At 36.2% G+C, this 12,376-nt stretch overlaps 1 protein-coding gene across 3 annotated transcripts in view; it reads right to left on the bottom strand.

Annotated features, from left to right (window-relative positions):
* The window catches only part of ARID2 (AT-rich interaction domain 2), a 170,524-nt gene that overhangs the window by 4,908 nt on the left and 153,240 nt on the right, over positions 1-12,376 (bottom strand). For 2 of the 3 annotated variants that reach the window (XM_027093544.1, XM_027093543.1), the window contains 4 exons: positions 11,296-11,434; positions 11,118-11,203; positions 8,167-8,290; positions 7,986-8,077 (listed from right to left, as the gene is read on the bottom strand). In XM_027093544.1, coding sequence (XP_026949345.1) covers positions 7,986-8,077; positions 8,167-8,290; positions 11,118-11,203; positions 11,296-11,434 — 441 coding nt within the window. Of the gene's footprint in view, positions 1-7,985; positions 8,078-8,166; positions 8,291-9,874; positions 9,948-11,117; positions 11,204-11,295; positions 11,435-12,376 lie in introns of those variants that run through there. The other variant, XR_003430079.1, reaches the window with a different exon arrangement.

The raw sequence follows: 12,376 nt of genomic DNA on the forward strand, positions 1-12,376 counted from the left end.
CCGTGCTCCGCAACGGGAGAGGCCACAACACTGAGAGGCCCACATACCGCAAAAAAAAAAAAAAAAAAAGAATGGAAAAAGTAAATTTGAGTATATTCATATGACAGAATTTTATACTGCTATATATACACAGTACTACTTCATGCAACGTGAAAGAATTTCACAAACAAAGTTGAGAAAAAAAAAAGCTAGCACAAGAAAAAATATACTATATGATTTTACTTATATAAAGTTCAAAATCAAGTGAAGTTAATCTATGGTGTTACAGATCAGGACAGTAGTCCCACAGACAAGGACGGGGTAAAGACTGGGGTCACTCGGAGGGACTCCGTGGAAGTGGTGGTGATCAATTTCGTAACTTGGATGGTTGGTTATGTGGTGGTTCACCTTGTGACAGTTCATTGAGCTTCACACTTCTGTTGTTTTTTACTTTTCTTTAGGCATGATTTACTTCAAAAGTTTATTTAACAAATTTTTAAATGAACTATAAAATGTCTACAATTTTTTTCTGGAAAAGAAAAAACAGCCATAAAAAACTCGATTTAAAAATAACCTACTAAGTGGAATCAAATTATTTCCCCTCTATAATCAATGAACATTGTGACAAAGCAAAAAGCCTTTACTTTCAAAAGCTTAACAAATAAAATCATATTTTCCAAACTGATGAACAGTCACATGTTAAAAAGTATTCTTTCTTTTATTTTTATGTCACATGGATAAAACTAGAAAGACTACATTTCAATCACTAGGATGATTTTAAAGTAACCATTTCATTTTTGATATAAATTAATATTTTTTATATTGGGAGGTTTTAAAGAATTAAATAAGCACTCACTAGATAAAAAATGAAATATGCCTTTTTTGTTGTATAAAATGATATTCTTTCAATTTCAAATTTCAAAAGTTCCTTTATCTTTTTGATATGTTTAACAAAGGATAAACATTGTGTCACTTTAATGCACTTAATAGATAAGAAATAATTTGTAAGTAGCATTAGTGAAAACAATTTAAGACACAAATCATCTTTTAGGAAAATAGCACAGTTTGATGCAAGTTTATCTCCTTTCCCTCCCAAAATGAATAAAAGAAATTTATTTTCTGGAGGAACTAAACCAGAAAGGGTTAGGACTCACAGAGACATAGACGGCGTGAAGGAAAGTGAACGTACTCGACCCCAGTGAGGTCCTCCTGCCCACCCCACCCCCAATTCTGTTTCCACAGTGCACGCCCTCACGGACTCTCCTTCAAGTTGCCCACTTCTAAAGGCAAGGAAATCAAAGATTCTTCCCTGGAGAAACAATCTCTACGAAGACTGACGTTTGAGGGGCTTCTAGGAAACAAACTGGTTCATCAGGGGTCACCCTAAAATGGCAATCACTAGTGACACGTGGGGGTCATGCATCCAGAGCTTCCAACTAGCTAGCAGGTATTTCATTCTTAAAATATCACACAAAGCCCCAAATCCTCAGACATTTCAAGTAATTTCGAGTACACAGCAACCATACTAGGAGCAGAAGAAACTCAAAAAATACTGGCATTAATATCCTGAGAGAGAGATGAGCAAGCACTGTAGTCAACCTATGAATAGGATGTTATAAAAATAGCAACAACTGACAACCTAAAAAGAGCTCTTAGAATTTAAAGCATGGCAGATGAAGTAAAAATGCAGTAGATTTGATGATAAAGTCAAGGAAGTTTCTAGAAAACAGATTAAACAGACAAAATTGAAAGCTAAGAAAGAAAAGAAAGTTAGAGGATCACTCTACAAGGGTCTAGCATCCAAAAAAAACCAGAAGTTCTAGAAATGGGAACAGACAATGGATAGCAGGGAATTATAAAAAGAAACATTTGAGAAAGTTTCCCATTACTTAAGGACATGAATCTCTTGATTGAAAGGATCCACTGAAATGAAATGCCCACTTCAATGACAGCAACAACAAAAAACACCCACAACAAGACACAGCATTCATGAAATTTCAGAATAACAGAAACTGGAAAAAAAAAAAAAAAGACCCTAACAACTTCTGGAGGGTGGGGGTGGGGGGGAATAGATCTCATACAAAGGAATGGGAATCAGAATGTCACTGGACTTGTCAACAGCAAAGCTGCATGCTAGAAGACATTAGAGCAATGTCCTCAGATTTTTAAAGGAAAGTGATTTTTCAATCTAGAATTCTATATCTAACCAAACTATCAAGACTAAAGGGTAGACTAAAAACATTTTCAGACAGGTAGGGCCTTGAAATTATTGGAGGATGTACCTTACTACAATGAGGGAGGAACTCAAGTAAAAGAAGTAGGATTCAAGAAAAAGGTTTCATCGTAGAAGGAATTCCCAAGGACAGCTGTGTACCAGGCCTACAAAGTAAGCTGTCTAGACTACCAAGGCCAGTTTCCAAGGGGAAAAAAATGTAGAACTGATAGAGGTTTAACAACTGTGTTTTTTAGATAGCTTATACATAGGCTTGAAAGATACTGATTGAAATATATGGGAAAATCAGCATTAGGCCCATTAAAAGCTAATGAAGAAGCGAGACAATCATTAACCCCGCAAAAGCAAAGAGAGAAAAAGAAATGTAAAACAGTAGCACGGGGCTCAGCATCAAACAATACAACAACATCTGATTTAAGATGTAACAATATTATGAGGAAATGAAAAGCATAAGGAAGAGAGGTTTTAACAGTGTTCAATAGAAGGAGAGTCAACAGGTAAAGTGCAAAATAGGTAAATTAAGAAATAGTAACATAAACATGTTATTTAGAAACATGGAGGCAAATACCAGAAAAATTAGCTCAACTTGTTGAAAGCTCTTCCTTGGATGTGGGTAGGAAGGGTGAAGTAGGGGACTATATAGTTTGTTATAAGCTTTACCATTTAATTAAAAAAATTTTATAACAGCTTTATTGAGACATAATTCATATACCACACAATTCACCTGTTTAAAGTGTGTAGTTCAGTGGTATTTAGTATAGTAACAGAATTGTGCAACCATCACGACAATCAATTTTAGAACATTTTCATCATCCCCCAAAAGACACCAAATACTTATTAGTAGCCACTCTGCATTTCCCCCAAATCCCTCCTTTGTTCTTGTTTTTAGTTTTAAATTGTGGTCAAATATACATCATACAAAATTTACTACTTTAACCATCTTTAAGTGTGCAGTTCAGGGGCATGAAGTACATCGACACTGCTGTGCAACCATCACCACCATCCATCGCCAGCACTTTTTCATCTTCCCACAACCAACAAGAACGCCCCCACTGCCTCACTCCCCCAACCCCCTGCTGGGGGCTGTTACACTCTTCTACTTTCTAGGTACCTCATTTAAGTGGAATCATACAATATTTGTCATTTTGTGCCTGGCTTATTTCACTTAACACAATGTCTTCAAGGTTTATCCATGTTGTAGAATGTATCAGAATTTCATTCTTTTTTTAAGGCTGAGTAATATTCCATTGCATATACACACACATTTTAGTTATCCATTCCTCTGTTGATGGACTGGTGGGATGCTTCTACCTTTTGGCTACTGTGAATAATGCTGCCATGAAAATGGTGCATAAATATCTGTTCAACTCCCTGCTTTAAATTCCTTTGTGTATATACCCAAAAGGTAGAATGAAATGTTTAATTTTTTGACGAATGGCCACACTCTTTTCCACAGCGGCCGTGCCATTTTATATTTCCATCAGCAACACACAAGGGTTCCAATTTTTCCACATTCTTGCCAACACTTAATTGTTTTCCATTTTTTGTTTGTTTTTAATAATAGCCATTCTAATGGGTTTGAAGTAGTACCTCATTGTGGTTTTGATTTGCATTTTCCTAATGATTAGTAATGTTGAACATCTTTTCATGTGCTTATTGGCCATTTATTTATCTTCTTTGGAGATATTTCTATTCAAGTCCGCTGCTCATTTTTGATTTGGTTTGCTTTCTTTTTGTTGTTGAGTTTTAGGAGTTCTTTACATAGTCTGAATATTAACCCCTTTATCAGATATTTGATTTGTAATTCTTTTCTCCCATTCTGTTGAATGTCTTTTTATTCTATTGATAGTGTCCTCTGATGCACAAGTTTCTAATTTTGATGAAATTCAATTTACGTTTTCTTTTGTTGCCTGTGCCATTGGTGTCATATCCAAGAAACCACTGTCAAATCCAATGTCATGAAGCTTTTTCTAAGAGTTTTATAGTTTTAGCTCTTACTTTTAGGTCTTTGATGCATTTTGGGTTAATTTTTGCATATGGTGTTAGGTAAGGGTTCAACTTCATTCTTTTGCATGTGAATTTCCAGTTTTCCCAACTCCATTTGTTGAAAAGACTATCTTTTCCTCATTGAATAGAGAATTGGCATCCTTACTGAAAATCATTTGACCACATATGCAAGGACCACATATGTCTGGGCTCTCCATTCTGTTTCCTTGGTTAATATGTCTGTCTTTATGTCACTAAAGACAGTACACTGTTTTGATTACTATAGCTTTGCAGTGAAATTTGAAATCAGAAAGTATGAGTCCTCTAACTTTGTTCTCCCTTTTCCAGATAGTTTTGCTATTCAAGGTTCCTTGAGATTCCATATGAATTTTAGAACAAATATTTCTATTTCTGCAAAAATGTCACTGAAATTTTGATAGGGGTTGCATTGAATCTGTAGGTTGCTTTGGGTAGTATTGACATCTAAACTATATTAAGTCTTCCAATCCATGAACAAAGGATGTCTTTCCATTTATTTACATCTTCTTTAATTTCTTTCAGCAATGTTTTATAGTTCTCAATGTACAAATCTTCCACCTCCTTGGTTAATGTGATTATTTTATTCTTTTGATTTATTGTAAATAGAACTGTTCGTTTCTTTTTCAGATTGTTCATTATTAGTGAAAGTATCATTTGATTTTTAAATAAGACCCATGTGTTACACTGACAAAAGGTATACATCAAAAAGAGGAGAAACATATTGCAATTCTCCAAAGCTCAAGTTTAGTCATAAAGGAGATAAACTGCATTTTAAAAGTTTACATTATTTTTATTTATTTATTTATTTTTTGCGGTATGCAGGCCTCTCACTGTTGTGGCCTCTCCCGTTGCGGAGCACAGGCTCCGGACGCGCAGGCTCAGCGGCCATGGCTCACGGACCCAGCCGCTCCGCAGCATGTGGGATCTTCCTGGACCGGGGCACGAACCCGAGTCCCCTGCATCGGCAGGCGGACTCTCAACCACTGCGCCACCAGGGAAGCCCAAAAGTTTACATTATTCAATCAGATTCTGAACTTAAAATTTTAAAAAATGCTGATATTTCATACTCTTCAGTATATTGTACTGTAAGAATGAAAGTAAATTTCCATATATCTTCCTGTTGACCTGTAATTTTCTTATTGCAAATAGAATGTGCTTTAGTTAAAAAAAAAAAAAAAATCACACCCATTAACTTACTCCACCAGAGATGAGGAAATATATCAACAAAGAATTATCTTTTGCAATACCTGATTTCCTATACTTTTTTCTTCACATATGTTTTGCCAGATTCTGTCAGTACTCCTGCTCTAGCAAAACTCCTCATTACTGGAGATATTCGATAGAGGTTCTATATGGGGATTTCAACCCAGACTGGGAGGGTGAATGGGAAGAATTTAATGGATTGTTTTAATTCTTCTGCTTCTGCTTTTCTAAGATCATAGCACCTGAAGATGCCAAAAGACATCTAGAAGGTTTAGAGTTAAATAAAATAACAAAATCAACAACAAAACACAAACTGTAAGATGAAAACTTTGGTTCAATAATTATATTAGATGTAGCCAAAGTGGCTTTGCTGTAAGCCTAAGAATGTACAATTTGAATGTGAGGGAAAAGTTATAAAATTACTTTTAGAATTCCAACTGTCTACACAAATTCCAGATCATAACTCTAGGAAAAAATGAATTTTTGAGACCTTCTTCCCTTCCATCTGTCTATCAATCAAATATTTATTGAATCACTGTTATATTTCCAACACTATGCTAGGCACTGAGGACACAAAAACAAAAATAAATATTCAACCCCTGCTTTCACAGATCTCATCATGTAAGGTGGTAACAAAGCAATGTGTGGGGGACACCTTAGGTCAAGGGTAGGTAGTGAGGGAGATGTCAGGAAAGGAAGAGGTGACCTGGGTTGAGTCTTGAAGGAAGAATAGGAAGTAGGGATTATCTCTGATGTATTGGGCAATTGGGCTACAAAGATTAATCAGAGAAAATCTGTAGTTAGGTCAGTAGTGGAAAAAAGCCACATAAATAACTACTTACAAAACAGTAAGATGAAATGTTATAAGACAGACATGTTACAAAAATAGAGAAGAACAAACTCAGTGAGGAAGGGGAACACAGCATAGGAAAAGCAGCACACAGAAGCCAACGTCTGAGCTGAATCACGGGGGCTTGCAGATACTAAATGGGCCACAACACAGGGAGGACAGTATAGCACTGGAACAAATGTACAAAAGTGAGACACGAAGGACGTCTTGCATGGTTGGAATCTGCATGTGGTTTAGTTTGGCTAAAACTGAAATGTAGCAAAAGGAGGGGTGAGGAGGGAAATACAGTGAGAAAGGAAGGAAGAACTCATGAATGAAGCTGGGAGATGCTAGTGACAAAACCTTCATATTTCTTTTTTTTTCCCTTAAAAACTCTGCTTATTTTTCATTTGAGTGTTAAGAATTTTTCTTATTCCTCTGTGGGAATACTTGATACACTAAATATAGTAACTTTTGTCATTAAAAATACTTTTTAAAAACTTTAGTTTTAAGTTTTATTCATCATTAATTTGCAGAAGCTTTAAAGGTTGATATAGTTAAATTAATTGTTTTTTTTTTTTGTAATCGATGGCACTGTTTTTATGTTTGGAAAGTCCAGTTGGAAGGTTACTGCAAGAAATATCATTAAAGACCTAACACAAGGTAAAATGGGGGGAGGAGAACCAAGGTAGATTCGATTAATAGTATGTGAGAGGAGAGAGACTAGGAGAAAAAATCACTATCTGGAAGGCAAGATGCATCAGAGGACACCTTCCCAATGAAGGAGCCTGAGTTGGGTCAGCTGAAGATGGAGGACGAATAATACTAGAATATTAGCTTCAAGCTTCAAGGGAGACAAGGGAGGCAAATCCACATTTGCTCTCTCTAGGGTTAGAGTTATTGTTTCCAGTTGCTATAGATCTACAAAATCCTAAGTTTTCTCTTAAGTTCACTAAAATGTAACTTTTAAAACTTCAGAGTATTATAGTGAATCTCAGCACACGTATGGCTTTGATGGTTTCATTAAAACGGTAATTATCAAACTGAATTCCATTCTAATTCCACATGATTCAAGTGAGCAATTCATTTTTCCTCCCAGTAAACTCCTAAGTTTTCTCTTGTAGATCTACTTTTTGCCCTAAATTCTATGACCAGGGCTTCCCTGGTGGCGCAGTGGTTAAGAATCTGCCTGCCAATGCAGGGGACACGGGTTCGAGTCCTAGTCCAGGAAGATCCCACATGCCGCGGAGCAACTAAGCCCGTGCTCCACAGCTACTGAGCCTACGCTCTAGAGCCCGCGAGCCACAACTACTGAGCCTGTGTGTCACAACTACTGAAGCCCGTGTGCCTAGAGCCTGTGCAACGCAACAAGGAGTAACCCCTACTCGCTGCAACTAGAGAATGCCCACATGCAGCAATAAAGAACCAATGCAGCCAAAATAAATGAATATAAATAAATAAAATAAACTTAAATTCTATGACCAGAAAAATTTAACCTAATGAAACAAGTTAAAAGAAAACCTTTTGGTTGTTTCAACTTCTATTTTTTTGGCTTTTAAGAATCCATGATGGCCTGAGCTTGACATAAGCTTTCGGACATATCCAAAAATTTATGCGAAAAGCAGTGAATAAAATGCAGGCATCTAACCTTATTAACTTATGGGTAAAAGTAAAATAATCTAGATTCACTCTGGCTACAGAAAACAGATTACTCACCTGCGACCACATTCTGAATATTTACCAATATTTTTTAATATTAAGGCAGCTGTTAGTCGGATGTGTTTAGTTATTGGTCCCTCTTTTTCATCCTTAAAAAGGAAAAGAAAAGGAAAAGAATAAAGATCTAAATCACACAGCGTGCACACATTTACAGATAAGGCTTTCGAGGCTTACTCACTGTAAAATCCCGAAAGACAAGGTTTCTTGATCCTCTCCTAAGAGCCATAAGGGCAGCACTGGGATGATTCACAATGGCCTTTTGTGCTCTAGGAGTTGAGCTTGTGCCCCCTACAGCTGGCTGCCTAAATTGACCAGAGAGAGAAAGGGATTGTTAACATGATGCAGCAGACAGACTGATAACGAATGACCAACCTGCCAGCCCCTAAGGTGGTTACTCTGAAACTCTGGACACAGGGTGAGTAAAAGCTCCCATGGCCCAGCAGTAATATTCACTCTTGGGTCAGCCTAGGCATAAGGGCTCTCGGTATCAAGGAGAAGTTTCAAGTCTTTTATTTTCCGATCTATCAACTTTAAAGCAAACAACAGATGTTCTGGTACAGCCCATATATAAATACAACATAGTATTCAAAGTTGTGAAGTTCACGTCTTTGAATGCAATGTAAAGATGTTAACAAAGACTAGTCTACAATTTGAGCTGCAAATTATTTTTGCTAAACTGTACCTAGGAGTAAAATAATATTACCTGAGAATATACTGGTATATGTATAGGTCACCCAGGAAAAGATAACCTAATATGATAATAATACAAAATTATGCCAACTATTACACTTCAAACTATTACTATGTTACATAATTTTTCTTCATTATTTACTAATTTCAATCAATTCTTTCAGTATAGCTCTACTGTCCTTTAGGAAAGATACAGAATGGAGGGACTGCAGAGGTAGATTTTATATAAAATCAGATTTCAAACTACTCTAGGTCTCCTTCGCCAAGCAGAAAAATTGTATCAGTATCTGCTGTATTCTGGTGGGGCAGGAGTGGCGAGAGCACTGGCTCACAGTGAGGAAATCCTATTTCTGACACTGTAACTAGCTGCACGACTTTCAAGTTCAGTTTGCCCCTTTGTGCTTCAGGTTTTGCATCTGTAAAGTGGGGATATTTCTGGCACCTTTTTACATGAGTAAAGTAATTCTGAATATTAAGTAAGTTAACATAAAAGCAATCTTTAAATTGTAAACCACTTTTTATCTATATCTACTTATAGATGTCTACAAGTAAGGATATCTATATATGGACACAGATGAAAATTATTATTAGATTTTATGTATAAGTGACAAAGATTTTTGATTGATTGTAACTGATATACCAAATATAAGTTCCTCCAAATTTGAGCAAAATCAAACATACTGCAACATACTCTTATAGGCTACATAATACACAGAAATTAAATACAGTTCACCCTTGAACATGGGAGTTAGGGGTACCCACTCTTTCTGCAGTGAAAAATCCGCATATAACTTTACAGTTGGCCCTCCATATCCACAGTTCCACATTTGTGGGTTCAACCAACCACAGATGGTGCAGCACTGTAGTATTTACCGTGACAAAAATCCGCATATAAGTAGATCCTCCCAGTTCATATCTGTGTTGTTCGAGGGTCAACTGTACAGTGAAATTTACAGAAAAAGATACTTGGCAGAAAAATGACTTTCTACTGCCTCTAGGGTAAAATCCAAACTCATGATTATGGCTTATGAAACCCTCAGCTATTTACTCCTCATTCTTTGGGTCTCAGTTTGGATGTGCTTTCTACCAGAAAGACTTCCCTGGTCTCCTAGGTTGGTTTAGGTGGGCTCTCACAGTGTCTTGTGCATATCTTCATTTTAGGACTTATTACACCATATAATAAGAATTACCTATACCTCTCATTGCATCTCCAGACTTGAAAACAGCAAAACATCTTGGTCACGTATACCTCGTGCTATACCTTAGTGCCTAGCACGTGGAATAAATAGTAATGGAGAGAATAAAGTAAACAGTAATGGAATGAATAAAGTATGTAAGCAGCTTCTGTGTTCCTATACTTCTGGTTCTCTGTCTAAAATTTCAACTCTGTGAAGTTACACTATATCTTGTTCTTAGAACTCCCTATGTCTGGCATAATGCCCAGTACACAGCAGTATCTCAATAAATGGTGACAAATTAATTTATTTTCACATTATGAGAATTTAAAATACAGTTGTCCCTTGGTGTCCATGGGGGATTGGGTCCAGGACCCTCTGTGGATACCAAAATCCTGGAACCAATCCCAGGTAGATACCGAGCGATGACTGCATTTGCATATAACCTCCACACATCTTCCTGTGTGCTCTGAATCATCTCTAGACTACTTATATACCCAATACAATGTAAATGCTATGCAAATAGTTGCCAGTGCATGGTAAATTCAAGTTTTGCTTTTTGGAGCTTCCTGACATTTTTTTTTTTCCGAGTATTTTTGATCCCTGGTTGGTTGAATCCTCAGATGCCGAACCTGAGGATATGGAGGGCTGACTGTATTTTTCAGGTTACAGAGTTTACAACTAAAGGCCTCAGAAACAGAACAGGAAATACTATGTAAATCTAATAAGGACCTTACAGGAATCTACAGCTAACTCAGAACTTGACTACAAGTATGTGTTCATGAAATAATAGGTAAATGAATAACCATATAGTAAATGTGACATATACAATTTTATATTGGACCCTCACATGCCACCTTGGCCTCTCCTCAGGAGTAGCTGTAAGAATAAATCTCTTTGCCATTATCAAGTACATGTTCAACTACTCTCTCAAAGGACAAAGAACCATATATTTATTTGCAGTTTACAAAGCATTTCTCATATATCATCTGTCATTACTTGACTTGTCCACAAAGTGGAATCAAAATATTAGAGCTACAAGGTACTTACAGACCATGTGGTCCAGCCAAAATGAGAAGTGATTCCTAGGGCATTTACACAATTTGAACAGGGTCACATACATAGCTGGTTAATGGTAGAGGTGGACTACAACCCAGGTTTCCTGTCTCCCGATATACTAAATTGCCTTTTATTACTAAGTTTTGCCTGGTTTCCTGATTTGTCTTTTTTTATGTGCAACAGGAAGTGAACTCAGATTCCTTACTTGATAGAAGATTTCTGACTTCCTGCTTGTCCTGGTTCGTCTTGTTTTAATCCTGCAAGCAGGGCATCCTTTGAACAGTGTTTGTCCTTTTTGAGAAAGAGGAAGTAAAAAACATATGCATCAAGATCTTTAACACAACCAAATGAGTTACAAACCAAATAGTATTAAGAAAGTGTACCTGTAAGTGGGTAATGAAAGAAAATCTCTGCCGCTGAAAAGGCTCACAACCTTCCCAAAGACACTGCCCTGGATATACGTCCTTCCCTCCATGTTCAGTTGCTGCATGGTAGAAAACCTGTGAGGGGGTCTGAAACCACCTACAAAAAATAAAAGCAGTAGAAGTTTTCTAACACTTAGATATGTTCTTTAAAATAGAAAACCTGCTCTCCTAATATAAAAGCTCCAGATCAATGTATAGAAATATTAAGCAAAACAGTGCAAACAAATTTCAAGTTCATTTCATTTCAAAGAATATTTTTTAAATTTCTGCTTATATTTAAAGTCAAATACTCAATTGTTCTGAACACTTCTGGTAATTTGTTTTAAGCCTAGTGTTTCATTCTTAATTCCCTACCTTCAATGAAGGTCAGTTAAGAATCTCTTGAAAGTAAATAAAATTTCATTTAAAAACACAACAGAACATTATCTTATAAACAAATACCATACTCTTGTACTTTTAGAAGCTGCTCAAGCATTTATCAGATTTCATATTACATATAATAAACTCTCGCATATTCAAGCTAAAAATCTAAATGCTACACATTTTGGTGACGCTGACGTTTTAGTTGAATTCACATTTTGTATGTCCATCTATGTTTAAGAAGTTATGTCTCTCGTTTCTCCAACATCACACCCTATTCACTCACAGACCCTGAGGCTTAATATTAATAATACAAATGCCTGAGTGTATCCGGCCAAGGACAGAAACCTGAAGAAAATCAGATACTATACTCCCTTGTTAATTAGAATACATGGTAATGAAAGAATACTGGAATCCAGACAGCAAAGAATACGTTAAAAGACTTCAATTACTAATTAGTAACTCAAACATTTATACAGTCAATAGCTTTGAAGTTTATGGCAGCTCTCTCAGGATCTAATTTTTTATGGATGTCAGATAAACGTGTCTATATTTGAGCCAATTTTTGATGTGGAGCACATATATAATATTTCAAATTAATATTCCTTCAGGAAATGATAGGCATTTTAAAATAAATTTTAATCAAAAGAATTAAATACTGAATTATAAAAGACAAGGT

The sequence above is a fragment of the Aethalodelphis obliquidens genome, unplaced genomic scaffold, assembly GCF_003676395.1.
Source record: "Aethalodelphis obliquidens isolate GAN/ISIS:26980383/991018 unplaced genomic scaffold, ASM367639v1 scaffold84, whole genome shotgun sequence".
Lineage (NCBI taxonomy): Eukaryota > Metazoa > Chordata > Mammalia > Artiodactyla > Delphinidae > Aethalodelphis > Aethalodelphis obliquidens.